Source organism: Chelonoidis abingdonii, chromosome 19 (assembly GCF_003597395.2).
Source record: "Chelonoidis abingdonii isolate Lonesome George chromosome 19, CheloAbing_2.0, whole genome shotgun sequence".
Taxonomy (NCBI): domain Eukaryota; kingdom Metazoa; phylum Chordata; order Testudines; family Testudinidae; genus Chelonoidis; species Chelonoidis abingdonii.
In genome coordinates, this window is record NC_133787.1 from 10,580,041 (window position 1) to 10,598,705 (window position 18,665).

The window sequence follows — 18,665 nt, forward strand, 5'->3', positions numbered from 1 at the left end:
AGGTAGGCATAGTGGTTGGTAGGTTTTCGGTATAGGGTGGTGTTAATGTGACCATCACTTATTTGTACCGTGGTGTCTAGGAAGTGGACCTCCCGTGTAGATTGGTCCAGGCTGAGGTTGATGGTGGGGTGGAAACTGTTGAAATTGTGGTGGAATCATGAAACTCAGATATGAATGAAATTCCAACATAATCATAACCTGACAACTGTCTTGAATTCGAGAGCAGTCCTTCAATTATAGTCAGGCAAATAAAGTGAATTCCCAAAGAACTTGTTTTGGTGGATGGATAATTGGAGATAAATATTTGAACAATGTCAATCTAGACTCTTGTGAAAGGAATCTAATTAAAACTGATGAAGAAAAATGTAGATTTAATAGCAGTAAGATGTGTAGAGCATTTACAGCTCTGGTGACCAGTTTAAACAAAATACTAAATCCAGTTAGATAAATGGAAATAATAAAGTGGAGCTGCTTCATTTACACAAAGAATTGTGTAAATGGGGGAGTTCCTATACATACCATACACAACAACATGGTATTATCCAAACTTGCTATTACTTTGAAAGGATAATACCAGTGTCCTCTGGTACGACTGTACTTACGAACATAAAACAGCTTTTCTTAACTGGATTCCAAGTCTCTCTTTATTGCTTTCCCTTCCCCAGAGAGACACTCAAGCTCTCTTGAAGCTAGATTCTAAGGGTGAGTTTGTAAAATAGTACAGCAGATACCTTGCAAAGCTCTAAAGCCTGGCCATGCTGGGACTTTGCACAGTTTCTTGAAGTGGAGAAAGTTGCTCGTCTTTTGGGGAAAGACTAGCCATCCAAGATCGCCTAGTCAGAGCCATCCCGCCATCCCCAGAACTGACAGCCATCTGTGATCAGACATTGTCATCACTAATGAGGACCAGAAGAAGATCATGACAGTGGATGTTACAGTGCCTTTGAGAACAGGACCCCGGTCTTCTGCAACGCCCAGGCTTGAAAGGTGGAGAAATACCCTCTATGGCCAAAACCTTGAGAGCTCAGGGTTGCCAGATTCAGACATGTGCTGACTGTCAGAGCCCTGGGCACATGGGACCCCAGTAATGAGGGCGTGTTGAGAGAATGCAGAATTGGTCAGTGCTACGTTCGACTGATGTGGCAAGTCATGGTGTCAGACACTATCAGGTAGTTGAGGAACATCTACATTGAACATGTCAATTGGCATCAGCAATACCAGGAGGGATGAGCTGAAGTGCTGATGAGAAGCGCAGTGGGAAAGTAACTGAAATACTTTTCTGAGGGAATGTATTTTCTAAATGAAAAACCTACCCTATATTCTCAATTATTGAGGGACAATCTTCACTCATTGCTATATTTGCCTTCTACAACCAACTCTCTGTATAACTTTTCATGAGTGATGTACCTGAATATTTGGATGCTAATATCTAAACTGTATTCTTCAATTTATTCACCTGAATTTGGATTATTGCTGATTATGCACTATATGTATCTTATAACTTTAAAAATAAACTTTGTATTTGTGGATAATCTAAGCACTATACCCAGATGTACAGATGCTCTTTTCTTAACCTGTGTACTACATAATTTTTTTAACATTAGCTTTCATCTTGCTATGATGAGGTTACAGTACTGATCTGTAGTCCAAAGGTTCTGATTATGAAGGACATAATTTTCAAAAATGTACACCTAACATGGGTACATGATCATTGCAAATACATATGCAAAATGGGTATTTGCTCTTCAACAATGTGAATAGAGGAAGGCATGATCCACTGGTTAGCAAACTAGCCTGGGACTTTGGAGACCTAGGTTCAGTTCCCTGCTCTGCCCCCTATTTCCTATATGAACTTACACAAGTTATTTATTCTCTGTGCCTCAGTTCCCCATCAGCAAAATAGGAGTAGTAGCACTGCTCTACCTCACAGGGCTGTGGTGAGTTTAATGTGTTAAAGATTGTGAGGCTCTTGACTGCTATGCTAATGGGGGCTATAGAAATACCATAAATAGGATAGCCAAATAGCCCAGTTTTATGTCTCATCTGGAGCAAACAGGACCCACTAGGAATAAGTTTCAGGGCCCACTCCATTCCTAAATGTCCAAAATCATCATGCAGGACCCTCATGGCCAGGGCTCTGTACTCTGTACTCTGGTAGCACCAATTGCATTCGTTGCTTTTGTAAAGAGTCAGTAGTAATTCAGTGCAGCATTCCCTGAATTAGTTTTAGTTTGTTTCATTCTCTCAGTAGGCGGGACAGGGTTATAAGGCCAGTAAGCGGGTTAATTCATGATGCACCTGGGGTGACTAGTGAAGAACCAATACACTTAGCTCACAGTTTGTGAAAGCCATAGTGGGTTTCCTGAGGCTCTTTGGGGAAACTAATGAATTTGGTATAATATGGAGTGTGATTTGTCAGGATGACAAATTCTTGGCTTGGGGGAGGATGTAAGCAGAGTCCATGAGCTCTCCGCTGACATCTAGTGATGAGCTGTGGAGGAGGACTTCAGGAGCTGATCTTGTTTGCATAGGCACACCCACCCCGTCTAGGTGCTCAGCATGATAGGATAGCTTGCCCAAATGATCACTTGTGGCTGGTGTTAGATCCCCAGTCTTCTTGTTATTGGGGCAGGAGTAATAAAGTGTTGTTATCCTTGTTGTGTGAATTGAGGCAGCAGAACTGTACTTGGCATAGCCCAATGGAGGCACTCAACCTCAACTAAATGGCATTGGCTAGGCAGGGGACATGGGTTACAAAGCCCAGTGAGTAGAGAGAGATGGCGGGGATAGTACTCATACCTGGTGGTGCTTAAGGGTCATAGGCACCACTTGACCCTTTCTCTCTCCACTGTGTAATAAGAGAGTTAATTTAGATTCAACTGAGAGTCTTGTTACACCCCGCAAAGCTGAAATAACTGATACCTAGGTCTAAGTATTAGACCTGCTGTGGCACAGTGTCTCCGATGCAAGAGACTGCCTAGTGTGCACCAGCCGTGAGCTGAAATCTGATAGCTGTGTTAAGTGGTGGGCCCTGAAGACATCTCAGCGAGCGGCCAGCACGGTGGCTGATGGAGCGGTGTGGCAATTTGCCAGCAGGGCATCTGGCAGAGAGAGCCAGAGCAGAGAGGTGTGGTGATTGGCTGGCAGAGAGGGGCAGTGAGTGAGTGCCTGAGCAGCAGAGCATGTAAGGTACCTCCTTACCTCTCACTCAGGGTGGGAGGTGAACTCTGCAGCTGCACCTCAGAACTCTGGCTCTGCACTGACCAAGGAGAGCAACTGTGAGTGGGATGCAGAGAAGGGATGGGCACATTAAAGGGACTTTTGGGTTGCTGTACTTAAGAACCTGATGGGAAAAGGACACTACACAACTTACTTGGGAGTGTGTCTTTTGCTCATGGTTTATGTTTATGAACCCTGTTTGCGGTGTTTTCCCAAACTAATGCTGAGTTACTTCCCTCCTTTTATTAAAAGTTTTTTGCTACACTCAGACTCTGTGCTTGTGAGAGGGGAAGTACTGCCTCTTAGAGATGCCCAGGGGATCACAAGCCCAAGCCACTGGGTGGGGGCTCGAGCTGGTTTCGTGTTGAATTGTTAAAAAGGAACCTCTTGTTGCTGCTGGCTCCAGCTGGAAGACAGGTTACAGCTCTGAATGGGAAGCCCAGTGCTCTTTCTGGCACGCCCAATCCAGGCATTGCCCACTCTGAGAACGTGAGGTCACCTTAGTAGGGGTTTGTTTGTTTTTTAAGAGCTAAACCTAGTAATAGTTTCTGCTCCTCACCCTTTGTTTTTAACCTTGCCTTTCCTCTCACTACTTGTAGATAACTGATAGGGACACTCAACCTTCATTTCTCTTGCTGATTTGCATGCTTTCCATAGGCCTTCCCACCCAGCTCAATCTCAGTATGTTCAATTCAAGGTGTTCTAGTAAACAGTTTGCCTTCAGCTGTACACCCTGAACATCAAAGTGAATTGAAAGAGTGCTCACAAATATTACATTTGAAAACTCTTGTCTCAATTACTTCATGATTTGATGAGTGGGAGCATGCACTAATCATTTTGGAAGCTAAATGGAATCGAGGATGAGGAATAAGCTTTGTACAATAAAGATCCATTTGTTATTCAGAGTACTTCATATTATGTATAGTTCTCTAGTACATTGAAATAAATGAATCTAGCTCTTTTGAATGTTAGAAGTTGGCAAAAATGCACTATGAACAGTATACATCAGAGACCCTTCAAGGAGGCAAATAAAGCATAAATCTGGAGATAGAAAGGGCTTGCATCAAAGCTGCCCTCAAGTACGCAGCACTTTCAGTTTTAGGTTTCAAATGATCTCAATGAATCTAAAAATAAACCCTAACTATATAACTAATGCACATTTGCCACGGTACAGCTGTGCATGAGTATCAGGTACTATTCCTCCGCTGTGATGCAGATTGCACATAATAGGCAAGATGTCAAAGAAGAGAATCAATTCAAATAGCAGCAGTGAAGGAGCAGACACAAGAAAACCACGGAACTCCACATTGTGTGTGGAGAACACATGACAAAGTAATGGAGGAAGAACTCAGGAAAGGTGGAAAACAGCAGATGTAGAATCTCTAGAGCAGAAAGAGGCAGCATATGTAGGATGAGCAACAAACATTTAGGAATATTGACTCTGCCAGAAAGTTTCTAAAGAGAAAAGCGGAATTTTTCTAACGGACACTGATATATACTGGTACAACCATCTGCATTGTTTAAGTGATAGTGGAGGGAAAAGGCTGGTCTGCACTGTTACAAGTGTCCAGCACTATTATTGTGCTTCACAACTGATATCACCTTAAATCCAATATTACATAAGAAGGGTGTTTATCAAGTTGGTGTAAAAAAAAATTAAGAAAGTCAAGTATTCACTTGCCTATTTGAAGAAAATAAGCAGCATGTTATGAACAACCATTTTATCAGTTGTTTAATGTCTCTATTAAAAATTACCCCAGATCAAACACCTTCTCCCATTCTGATTTGTGTACATTTGCTCCATCCGCATTTAGATATTGATCTGAATTTGACTGGTGAGGCCCAGCTGAGATCTTAGGCCAAATCTCAACTCCCTTCTGATCTTTCAGGTGGTTTGGATACAGACCCAAGTTTAATAACACAGGACCCAGTTTTTGAGTAGCTTTGATGCGTTCCCCTCTCGCACACATTCATGCACATGAACTTAAGTCAAATCAGGGGGCTGATCCTTTGTTAGAGATGGAGGCAGCTATCCCCCATAAGCCTCTTCTCCTTGTTCTGCTTGCCTTCTTTTCAGGGATGATGGACACAAATTCCACTTAGGTCACCAACAGCTGCAGATATTTTCAGGGTGCTAGATAATGCCCCTGAAAAGCCTAGAAAGGAGTCTCTGACCTAGCACTGAGCTCTTGGCAGCAACTGCTGGAGTTCCATTGGTCAGTGCTCTGAGTGGTGTCCCTCGGCACCCGCTCCTCGCCTTACATCCCTTATGCTGATCTTCCTTAGTGTGCTTTTATGGTGTGTTGGCTGTATCCTGCCCTCAGTGTGTTCCTAATCTGAAAGAATATTACATATGGAATCCACAGTCCAAAACATTTATAAGATTAACAGTGTTAAATATCTTATTTAGGTAAACTATTTGAATTTGACACTTAGCAATGAGTTTTGTTTTAAACAGTGATTCAGGTGAAGATTTGTCCTAGTAAGTATTGCAAGGTTTTAGGCCTGATCCTGACGCCCTTACTCATATCTAGACTCACTGAGGTTTGTGAGACTTGCATGAGTAAAGTTTCACAAAGCCAACCCTTTGTTTTCCCACAAAATCAAAAGAGAAGGTTGCATTTTTAAAATTATTTATTTTATTTTATTTTTGCTGGTTCTGGACAAGGGGGGAAAAAACATTGAACAAAACCATTCTAGCTACTATTGGCTGAAATTATGGTAGTGAGGCAGCAAGGCAGAAGGGAGTTGAGAGTGTTGGTTGAACCACTAACCATGGAGTTAAGATGCCTGCACTTTGTTTTCCATCTCAGTGTGCTAACGGAAGATGCAAATCAAGTCTAGTAATATGTACATAAAACTGTCACCTCATTCAAAGAGTTCATGTTTTTATGCTAATTTTACATTTGATAAATCAGGGCAATTAGGCTTTGATCACTGTGAAATTATAAGCATATTTTATAGAACTAAAGGTTCTGCAGCTTCCAATTATACTTAGACTTTCAGACATGCAGCAAGCGGCTTTTTGCAGACAGCCTGAAACAAAATAGTAAAGTGAAAGCTGTTCATTTTTCAGAGTTGTTGCTTTTTTTTTTTTTGCTAAGACTAGGTTTGTAATAAATCCACTTGACGCTCTCCCAGACCAATTAGTTATATAAGAGGGAAGCTAGTTTAACAAAAACTACAAGAAGTAATTCAATTTCTATCAAGGCCTGTTGCGAAGTGTTCTTTGCAATACCTACTGTGCCAGTGGCTGACACTCTACGTGTTTTAAATACATTTTGAAAGAACATGCAGGAATTGAGAACGCCTGAGAGAATTGTCTAGTAGAGACTGCTTATAAGGGGATAAGAGAAATGGCTGAATCAAACCGGGAAAGAAAATGACAATCCAATCCTGCTTGAGAAAAGAAGGGAGATGTGAGAGCACTTGCTGAGTGAAGAGTGGCAAAATGAGCAAGTAAAAGGTGTCACACCACAAGACTGGACTCACATTGAAGAGTAAGTCTGATTTCATGTTAAGTACTAAGAGCATAAAAATGGGTGATCACTTTTTGACACTTTCTCAAGGTGCCCAGGACTGTGTGTCACTGTTTCCACCCTCCTCCCCTCGCACACACACTATAGTGAGAGAGAGACTTGCTGGTGCTTAACTGGGTGTCAGCTCCCTGACACTTTCAATCTGTTAGCCACCTAAACAATCTCCTCAGGGATCTGCCAGCCCTTCCTTTGCCTTGCAAGTTAACACTTGTTGTGCCCCAGTCCTCAAGCACCTCTGAAGTGTCCCCTGTAATGTTCAACCCCTGCCACTGGACATTCACATCCGGTTCGGTAATATATCCCTACTGCTACATGCTTATTATTAGAGCATGGAATTACTATCCATAAAGTTTCTATGGTACAGTTTGGTTCATTTAAGATTTTTACTTTATTTGATTCTATGCTTTCTTTCACATATAGTGCCACTCCCCCACCAGCACGACCTGTTCTGTCCTTCCAATATATTTTGTACCCTTGTACTACTTTGTCCCATTGATTATCCTCGTTCCACCAAGTTTCTGTGATGCCTATTATATCAATATCATCATTTAATACGAGGCACTCTAGTTCATCCATCTTATTATTTAGACTTCTAGCATTTGTATATAAGCATGTCACTTTTTAGCTGTCTGCCATTATATGATTTAACTAAATGGGACTCTTTCATTTGACTAAAAGAACAGGAGTACTTGTGGCACCTTAGAGACTAACAAATTTATTTGAGCATTAGCTTTCGTGGGCTACAGCTCACTTCTTCAGATGCATAGAATGGAACATGCAGACAGAAGATATTTATACATACAGATATTTATACATATCTTCTGTCTGTGTGTTCCATTCTATACATCCGGAGAAGTGGGCTTTAGCCCACGAAAGTTTATGCTGAAATAAATTTGTTAGTCTCTAAGGTGCCACAAGTACTCCTGTTCTTTTTGCGGATATAGACTAACATGGCTGCTACTCTGAAACCTTTCATTTGACTGTTTCTCATCAGATCCTAAGCATATTTTATCTTCTTCCATCATCTCCTTCTTACTAGGACATAGAGAATCTCCATTAATAGATCCTCCCCTAAGGGATGTCTCTATCTGAACCACATGCTCTTCTGAACCTGTCGACTTTCCCCCAGAAAGGGGCTAGATGGTGCCACTGCTGGAAAGCAGTGTCATTCTTTTCACTGGCTTCTCTACACCTCACTGATTGTACTTGACAAGTCCCAGCTGAGCAGGCGAGAGCCTCTTTGAACCCACACCAGAATATGAAACACAAGTATATGAAACCAAGTAAAATATGAAGCTTACAAAGCCTGAAAGAGATAAATGTGAAGGTTTTTTTAAAACAGAAAATGCTTCCTATTGCCAACAATTTAAACAGATGTTTGGAGAACTGCTTTTGCTTGATTCTAATACTGCCACAGTATTCACTGCTATAGCTGCAGCACTTTAGCTTAGGTTATAGTCTCTATTCTGATAACAGTAACTTGTAGTGAGCTAATAAATTGGACAATAATGCCTGTATTACCAGCTATAGAGAGAATATTGTGGTGGAAAGTACTAGAAGTACAAAGAGACGGAGGAACATCTTGGTAAAATACCCTAATTTGATTTTCTTAGCATCTTCTATAACAGGAGTAGGCAACCTATGGCACGCATGCCGAACACAGTGGTACTCACACTGCCCGGGTCCTGGTCAGAGGTCCAGAGGGCTGTGCATTTTAATTTAATTTTAAATTAAGCTTCTTAAACATTTTAAAAACCTTATTTACTTTACATACAACAATAGTTTAGTTATATATTATAGACTTATAGAAAGAGACCTGCTAAAACATTAAAATGTATGACTGGCACACGAAACCTTAAATTAGAGTGAATAAATGAAGACTCAGCACATCACTTCTGAAAGGTTGCCAACCCCTGTTGTATAACTTACAGTGAAATGCCTTGAGTTATTCAAAATAGGTAACAAAATCATTGAGTTCCAGTGAGCTCCTCATAAAGTTATGGATCTGGTCCTGTCTCCTGTAGGTGGGCAATTCCACGGACAGAGTAGCTGAGATACGCATGGATAAATATTTAAGCATGGGTGAACATTTTAGCAGAGATTCATCTGAGGCAGGGTTAGGTAAGATCAATAAAGTAATAACTACTACTGGGAGCACACACGGATCCAAAAATGGTGTAGATAGTGCACTTTAGATTAGCTCCAGAATCACTGTACAGAATAATTCCGTATACTCTGCTACACACACTGGAATATTATGTAGTAAGTGCAGACTGAACAATGGTTCAGTCTTGCCTCTGAATTGCCTGATTTTTGTTGCCTGAGACTCTTAAATATGATTGCTGTATTCATAACATCAAAAGCAACTTTCAGGCTAATGAATCCCGGAGTATTTAACTTAGTGCACATAATACAGAGAAATCCACAGCACTGCACTGCAATCACCTAATGGGTTAGACAGTTTGGGGCAGGAAGCTATTCAATTGAAATGGCTGGGATATTTTAGTGACAAACAGCATGTTGCTGTCCGAATGGGCTTTTGGCCACGACATACACTTTTAACGCTTCTTTGGCTGAGTGCCATGTGCTCTTTAGTGACCCTGGTAAACAGGATCTCAATTTTAGTTTCATGAAAAAGTGGGCATTTTTAGGTAGCAAATTGCCCCTATAGCCATACCAGTGCATTGGTTCAGTTCCTACTCAGAGGGAGGAATGCCACCAATGCAACTTTTCTAGGTTCTTAGGTCTCCCATTCCAGTATAAAAACAGTCCAAGGGCAGAGTTCTGATTTCACACTAGTTTAGAGTCACTGATGTTAATGGAGTCATACTCAGGGGCGGCTCCAGGCCCCAGCATGCCAAGCGCGTGCTTTGGGCGGCAAGCCACAGGGGGCGCTCTGCCGGTGCTGCAAGGGCGGCAGGCAGGCTGTCTCTGTCGGTTTGCCTGCAGAGGGTCCGCTGGTCCCGCAGCTTCCGTGGACCTCCCACAGGCATGCCTGCAGCATGTCCGCTGAAGCTGCGGGACCAGCGGACCCTCTGCAGGCAAACCGCCAGAGGCAGCCTGCCTGCCATGCTTGGGGCGGCAAAATCCCTAGAGCTGCCCCTGGTCATACCAACATAAAACTCCTTACATGGGTAGAAATGGCTAAATTGTTCAAGGGAGGGGAAGTTTATAAAGTAAGTCTGAGTTATAAATCTGAAAATTTTACCATAATTATAGTGCTATGACTGGGATCTGAAGTTAGTCCTTAATGTAGTTACTCCCCAAACCTTTATTTCTCTGAAAACAGTTGCAAATGTTTGAAATAAAATACTGCACAAATCAGAAGTTGAAAGAAAACTATGAGTATGATGAATGGACAGAGGTGGAAGTAAACTGATTATAACAATAACTAACTCAGTAGAACTATAGTGAATTAATTCGCTTTTCAGTAATTTGGAGTTTCATGGGTTCAGTGAATTTTTTGAAAAATGAATAGGGCTAGACACCTACAAGAATAAGAACAGCATCTGGACTAGTTAGTATAGGATAAAATTACAAAGATATTAATCCTTGTGCTTTAAAGGATTAATTGTGAAATAAGTGCCAGTGAGGGTGAGGAAGAAGTTATTGCATTGCATACTTAAGTGTGCTATGGAAGTTTATGCCTTTGGAAGCATCTGCACTGGTCACAGATGCAATCTGAGGTGTGTGTTAGTGCCCTGCTTTCATATAACAATCTCTGTGCCCCTAAACTATTAATTAACAATGGAAAATACATATGTTAATTTCTTCGGATTAGATTTCTGAGAATTTTGAGAAGAATGTTTGCAGCAGCAGTTTACAAACCAGAATTAGCTGAGCATCTGGTGGCCCTACATGTTTTAGTATTTTTCATTTCTGCATCAACATTTGATCAGATTCCAGATTTGCTACAATGGTCCAGACTTTGGTCATATGCAAATAGAACCAAGACAATATACTCCAGCCTAGCACTGATTTTGAAAGTTACCCAGAAACTAGATCTGGTCCAATATACACAGCCTACCTGCTAAGTGGGGCAAATCAAGGGATCAGTACTTTTCATCTGCTGCCAATCCAATACCACCTCATTTCATGCTCCTCATCAGGGTATAGTGTACTCACTTTACCAATATATGATCTCCAGTGACTGACACAGTAGATATGAACTGCTAGTACCAGCACCAGCTAGAAGAGTTTCTCCCATTTACTCCTGTGTTTAAATTAAGTTTATCTAGGCATTGATAGATGCAATAGAATAAATCTGATTCATTTTAAAAGTTACAAACTTTATATCAAGTAGATCTGATCCTGCACCCTGGATCTGATCCTACACCACTGTTTTTTGCCATTGAATACCATCCATACAAGCCATAGCTCAGTTAAATATGGATTTCTTCTTATGAAGGAACATTTTATAACACTAGAATGAAAAATCCAGGTTTAATATTCTCTGCAGTAAGGACAAGCAATCTAATTTATTACTACAGACAATTTAAGCAGGGATAATCTTGACAAATTTGGTTGGCAGATGGATGAAAGTGCCAACCAACTTTTGAAACCATGTATTTGTATTTAAAACCAAAGTGCAAGACCAAAAGTAAAGGGGATATTTGGATGTTCTTACACACAGATCTTACATGTATTGAAATACTTCTGCTAACACAAAAAGACAAAAATATTTCACTTGAAGCACCCATTCAAACCCTGCTGCTACCTGTAATTTGGATATACCCCCTGTACCTAGGCAGGCAAAGGTAATGAATTTCACAAAACCCTACAGTACGAAGAACTCAAAGGTCAGTCTAACAGGCCTTTTGGGGGGCGGGGGTAGGGTGGTATAAGACTTTGATATTTTGGGTCATTAGCGATAAGACATTACAATTACATTGTGTTGCCCCATATAGGTGCACATCTTAACACAGAATTAAGAGTGTTAAGGAACATATTGTATATTGACCATATCTTGTTATATCTTTAACACTTCCTTTTTTCCCCAAAATCATTTAAACCCATCTGTAACATGGTATATTTGTATATGTAACCATTAACTTTGTTTTTTGGGGGAAAGCTGAATGTTTTCTGAGTGATAGGATGGACTGAGAAAGTCTCAAGAAACAAGAATGAAAGGAGGTCAAGGGATGTAATTCAATTATTATCTCCTATGTATATTCTTCTTGACTGTCTTGTAAGTACAGGATAACTGTGTCTATGTCAAAGCATCTCCATGATTTCAGGATCTCAATTGTATTGTGGTCCTGTGCAAAATATACTATTATTTTTTATCCATTTTTGGTGAATTTATCTGGCACTGTTCTCACAAAATTTGTTGTAGTCCATTAGAAGATATTCTGTTAATAATTCTTTCCAGTGATCTATAGTAAGAATCATTGCCTTGGTCTACAAATTAAAGATTGCCATTTGTATTTATTTTTTTGTTGCTATAAACAGCAAGAATTGGAGTAACTTCCTTATTCCTGTGTTGAATCTTTTTAATAGGCTAACTTCCAATACACTTATCTTTAAGTCCTGTTTGCATTCTATTTCTAATTCATTCATTAATTTGTTTTAGGATGGTTTTCCAAATTTCTTCCCCATCTAGCAATCACATAAATGTATGAAAGACTGCCTGGCTGCTTTGCATTTCATACAGCTATCTGTGGAAATATTATTTATTTGATTATACAGAGATGGAGAAACATAGGTTCTGTAAACTAAAAAATACTGAACTTGCTACTATGTGATTAGCATTAGAACCATCAGTATTATCTCATTCCATTCTTTTGCTATTTCATTTCTACAGTCTGCACTCCATTACTTTGTAGTTTATGCTGTTTGTCCTTTAAAAACATAATTCTGTATATATTCTTCCAGACCAGAAGTTCTCTACCAGAGGTGCATCAAACTAGGGGGGCCCAGGTGAGCCTTCTAATAATTTAGTAATTGTAGTAAAAGTGTGGGAGGACCAAGCGTCAGGTTGCAATGCCACACACTCAGATCTCTCACTGACTGACATTGGCAGCACTAATTCAGGTAAATGGTGCTTTTATAGAACTGTTTGACTTGCATTTTGAATATTTTCCCCATTATCTCCTGAACAAATGCACTAGCAAAACCAGGTAGCAATATTCTTCTCTCTATTATAAGGGAGGGACTCTACATTTAAAAAAAAAAGAAAAAAAAAAGCTAAGGTGGGGCATGACTCAAAGGTTGAGAAAACCCTGGTGTAGACATAATCTTGATTGCTGAGACTTCAAGCTTGTATATAAATTTATTTCTAATCCAGATAATTTTGTTGATTCCTTTCTTCTCTAAAAATGTTTAATAAAGTAAACACTCTGTGTAAGCACATTCAGACTGCACATTCTTTTTTCAAAAAATATATCAGCAACATCTGTTTGTTTTAAGGGTTGCCCATCTATAAAGAAATCCTTTCACTTATTATAGGGATATTTGCCCCAAAATCTAAAATTTTCCTTATTCAATGTGGCTTTGAAAGCTCTATATTTTATTTTCGGTATTTTTGTTTGGTCAAGTGCCTTACATATGCCCAATTAGTCAGTGCACTTTTAAGCAGTGAGTGATATTTCATTGGTGCTAGAATTTTGGGATAAGAGTCCAGCACACAATTGTGTGAGATTGGCTTTTGCCATTTTCTGTTCCATCTGTATTCGTGGTGGATTTTCTCTGTGAAATCCCTTCCTGTATCAGTCTAATGTGTGCTATAATATCTCTTGAAGTCTGGTAGCACCAAGGACATTTCAGCCAGTCTGTTTTGATTCTTGGTTTCCAGTTGGACCACAGGAATCTTTGAAAAGGTATTTTTTTAAATTTCCTGACTAAATTTTTGGGATGTGTAAAGGGAACCAAGGGGAAAAAAGAGATAAGACCCTGGGCAGGATATTCATTTAAAATACAGAGTTCTACCCGTCAAAGTCAATGGTAATGCCTACCTTTCTAGGTCTTTTTAAATAATTTTCATTAACGACTCAATATTTGATTTAATACCCCCTGCACTCCACTTAAGGTGATTAAAATTACATATTTAGTCATTAATGTATCACCCACTACTTTTCTGTGGAGATTTATCATTTATTGGGTATCTTCTGAAGCCCAGGAATAGTATCTGATCTGGAGTAGCTTAGTCTGTATACTGATTCCTAACCAAAAGCTTTGATTATTTCTTGTGATACTAGCCAACTTTTATTTATATCTCATATAAAAAGCATAAGGTCATCAGCATAATGAAATTTTGTTTTCTGTTCCCAGAACACTGATTGCCTGAATGTCTTCAATGCAGAGTGATAAGGGATACCTTTGTCTTGTTTCTCTGTAGAATGGTATCAGTGCAGCCTGTTTGATATTTCCCCAAACACATGCTACAGGATTTTTGTAGATTTCAATCCACTTCTGAAAGTGTTCGCCAAAACCATATTTCGGAACAAAAAAGGGTGTTCTACCAAGATAAAAGCCTTTTCTGCATCCATAGTTAGAATGCAGGCATCTTTATTAGCACTCTTGAAATGCTATATCACATATAGGAATTTTCTATGTTATTTAAGGGGCTTATTCCTTTTTTATAAAGGCAGTCTTGCTTTGGTGTACTAATTTAGGCATTATTGTCTCTAATCTGGATGCTAATATTTTAGTTAAAATAGTACTACCTATGTTTAAAGAAATGGGCCTGTAAAATGCTTGATCTGATAACTTCTTATTTTGTTTAGCTATCAAAACTATATGTGCTTGATAGAAAGTCTTTGGTAAGCACTCTGTCGCCCAGGAAGACTGAAATACATTTGCTAACAATGGAGTTACCTGTGTTATAAACATTTTATAGAATTCAGTGTGAATCAATTTCTCCCCTGATTTCCACCCCCCCCATCTTTATTTCTTCCTGTGTTGTTGGGTCATGTAGTACTACTCTTTCATTATGTGTTATTCTGGGCATTTTAAAATTCTGCAATACATGCTCCCAGTTCTTCCATGTTTGCATATTTGCTAGTATTTCTCTCTTGGGAATATTCCATTAGCACTTTGTTAATAACCCTTGTTTCTTGGAGTATTCCATTTTTTGTCCTTAAGGCTGTTCTGGATCTTCCGTTGGAAACCAATCTGATTAGTAATCTCCCAGATTTGTTCCCTTATTCATAAAGCCTTTGGTTGGCAAATAAGAGAGCTGTCTCTTTTTCTTCCCTGTTGTCAGTGCTTCTAAATACATTTTTTTTGAATTCTTCATCTCTTGGAATAAATCTGCATTATTAGTCAAATAATATTGCTTCTGCAAACTATAAATTTGCTCCTAAAAGTCTATCTGGTTTTGCTTATGTCCTTTTTTCTTATGAGATAATGTGTCCCCTTATTCTGATGTTAAGGCCTCCCACCTAGTTTTTGGGGATATATCCTGTAGGGGATTATACTTAATATATCAGAGGGGTAGCCGTGTTAGTCTGGATCTGTGAAAGCAGCAGAGAATCCTGTGGCACCTTATAGACTAACAGAGGTTTTGGAGCGTGAGCTTTCGTGGGTGCGTCTGACGAAGTGGGTATTCACCCACGAAAGCTCACGCTCCAAAACCTCTGTTAGTCTATAAGGTGCCACAGGATTCTCTGCTGCTTTCATACTTAATATAATTATCAATACGGGAATGCTCCTCCAAGCAGAATGGATTGCCCAGCCACTCCATCCTCAGCTTTCTGACAGGAGAATGAAGCCTGCAGCACCAGTGAATTCAGAAGGAAAGAGAGGGAAGAGTCCTGTTAGAGTTGTAACTCTGCTGCTCCTTGCAGTCCTCTCCAGGGACCCAAGGGGAGGATGTGCCTCCCCCCCCATTCATTTCTCCTTTCAGCTTCCCAGCAAATAAAGAGAGCTTGACTCCTGCTACTACCTATAGCCCAGCAGTGAGGTGGCTGAGCCTCCCATTCACCTACAGAAATGCTGACAGTGTCACTCTGGTGGGTGGAGCTCTGATCTTCTCTGCTCCTGCCCCTTCCAGTCTATTCTCACCTGTGCTCCTGGACTGCCCCAGTCTAATCACAGGTATAGCATATAGAGCCATTAGTCAGTTTAAAGATCTGTCCTACGTATTACACTGTATTCAGGGTATGATAGAAGTAAAGTTTATAATTAATTGCTTCCACAAACTTAAGGAAGTGTTTTTATTTTACCTTTTTCTTTGATCTCTCCGACTTCTTGGAAATGTTCTTCACTTTTTTATGAAGATGATACAAAACCTAAAAAAGTAACAATAAACTATTCAGCAGTAGATACCACATGCACAAATGCTATTACATGCTGTGTGTGTTTGTAAATGGACTTGCAGCTTTTAGAAACATTTAAGAATGAAAAGAACTGATTTGTAAAGATGTTAGATTTCAACAGAAGTCTACTTCAGTGCTTTATTAAATACATTTTGAAATTTTCAACTCCAGATTTTAACCCTTACTGTTTCTTCTAAAAGCTTGTTTCCTGAGGAAATTTATGGAAAAAAGCTAAGTTTGGACAAGGAGTTGCTCATTATACCTAAACAACCTGATCCAAAGCTTGCTGAAGTTCATGGCAGTGTTTCCATCAGCTTTGATGGACTTTGGATCAGGTTAACTCAACTATGTTTATACCTCCCATCAAGATGTAACATGGTCAGTACCCCACGGTCAGTTATGTATCCAGTCAGTATAGGGCACTTCTGCATAACTGTTAACTGGGCACTCTGAAGTGGTAATTTGAATTTAAAGTTACTTATTTAGGTCTGGTCTACACTAGAAAATAAGGTCAGTTTCAGGGGTGTGAAAAATCCACACTCCTGAACTGCGTTGTTAAGCCAATTTAAGTCCCCAGGCAGACAGTGCTAGGTCGATGGAAGAATTCATCCATTGTCCTAGCTATTGTTTCTTGGATAGCTGGATCACCTACACCGAGGGGAGAACCCCTCTCGCTGGCGTAGGTAGAGTCTACACTGAAGTGCTACTGCAGCTGCAGCATTTTAAGCGTAGACATACCTGTAGGTTCTGACTTCAAAGAGATGTAGGACTATTAAAAAACAAAACAAAACAACAAACTATTAAGAAGATCATTTCCATTCAGTGCTCTAACAGAATTTAAATTAACCTTTTAAAACACAATTATAGCAATGCTGTAACCAGGCAATTATTATACTCTGGCTATTGGAGCCAGGAGACTAACGTACCTAAATCAATTATTTATAAGAAAATCCATCTATTAAATGTCTTTCACATGCCATTTGCCAGTACACACACCATAAGCAATGAACTGGAAAAAAACCAGCATCAATTTAAGCTACCATAGGGGAAGCGAAGCACTTTATTGAAAGATGTTTGTATATTAGGGACAGAGATTAGAGATTTCAGTATAACACAGTAGAAGAGTTAAGTGCCTCTTTCTAATGTAAATCCTGTTACTGAACTGTCAAGCATTTTAAAAGAAGATTTGTTATGCTGGTAAAATATTCAGTTAATCTTAAAGGGACATCAACTTAAGTCGCTTTTCTTGGAAGCGTTACCTAATACTGTAGCTTAATGGTCTGAGAAAAAGTCCCTTTTCTTGAGGGTCTCACCCAGCAACACAGGGAGGAACATTGTACAAAAGTAGGAAAATGATTGTAAAGCTACAAGAATCAGCATTGGAGTTGGGGTGGCTGGTAAGAGATGAGTCTCCATCAAGCCTGGAGAAGGGGATTGGAACAATCCTCCCACCCATCAATCCTGGGGAGGGAATAGGCAAATAAATATTGGGAGATCTGTTATGTTACCCCAATTTTGCCCACTCCCCTCTTTTCACCCCCTCCAAACCTGGTGTAGAATTGGTATCCTCAGCTTTAGGAAAGGAACAAGGAGAGATGGGCGTTATTTCCATCTGTTGGGAATATGGGGTGGATGGATTGATCCTTAGTCTTGGTGTCGGAAGTAAGGGAAACTGGTAATTTTGGAATCCCTTATAAGACCGCCACCCACCTCCCCCTCCTCTCCTTTCACTCACCTTGGCATAGCAGCAGGTAATGAGTACCAAAGGCAGCAGGTACCCCACCACCAGGATGGTCACCTTGTAGGCTTGCTTGGCAGCTGAATCATCAGCCCACTGCTCCCAGCAGAAGGAACTGTTGGGTGCTTGATGGTGGCCACTCATGAGGGCCTGGTGCTGGGCCACGGGGATGGCAATGAGCAGCGACAGCAGCCAGATGATGCCCACACCCAGGGAGGCATTGCGTTTGCTGCGGATGCAGGGCGAGCGCTTGGCATGCACCACGGCGATGTATCTGTCCACAGACATAGCCACCAGAGTGAAGATGCTGACAAGCATGGTGGCCATGGCCAAGTAATGAACCCACTTGCAGAAGAAGGCGCCGAAGACCCACTCTGGCAGGGAGTAGATGGTGGCTTGGAAGGGGATGCAGAAGAGCAGGAATGAGAAATCAGCGATGCTCAAGTTGAGGATGAAGATGTTGGTGGTGCTGCGTGAAGGGCGTCCCCCAGATCGGATTCGCCCCAGTACCACTAACACCAGCGTGTTCCCCACCACGCCCAGCAGGAAGATCAGCCCGAAGACCACAGGCACAATCACTACCTCTGGGCCACCGCCAGACACTTGCAGCCAACACATTGGGGAGCCTGTCCAGTTAGCCCCCATGCTACACTCAGTGCTGTTAGCCCTGGGAGGCAGTACAGCCGCCTCCTCCTCCATGGAGCCAGGGTAGGTACAGGGGAGAGACTGGATCCGCCGGGGTGCCTGCTAGGGACCACTCCTGGTGCCCACAGTGGCAGTCTGAGTTATTTGGTGCTCAGTGGCCCTGCTTCAAAGAGCTCCCTCCTCCAGGGGTGTCTGCCTGGAGGCTTTCCTCAGTTGCAGCGTTTGGGCTCCTGGGGGCTTCTTCTCTGGGGCTCGGTTCAGGCTCTG

The 18,665-nt window shown here is 40.8% G+C and overlaps 1 protein-coding gene across 1 annotated transcript in view; it reads right to left on the reverse strand.

Moving 5' to 3' along the window:
- Positions 1-18,452, reverse strand: part of LOC116826261 (galanin receptor type 1-like) — a 40,917-nt gene extending 22,465 nt beyond the window's left edge. The window contains exons 1-2 of the mRNA XM_032782897.2: positions 17,751-18,452; positions 15,923-15,988 (exon numbers count right to left, since the gene is read on the reverse strand). Of these exons, the coding sequence (XP_032638788.1) occupies positions 15,923-15,988; positions 17,751-18,452 (768 nt within the window). The remainder of the gene's footprint in view (positions 1-15,922; positions 15,989-17,750) is intronic.
- Positions 18,453-18,665: the final 213 nt, after the last annotated feature.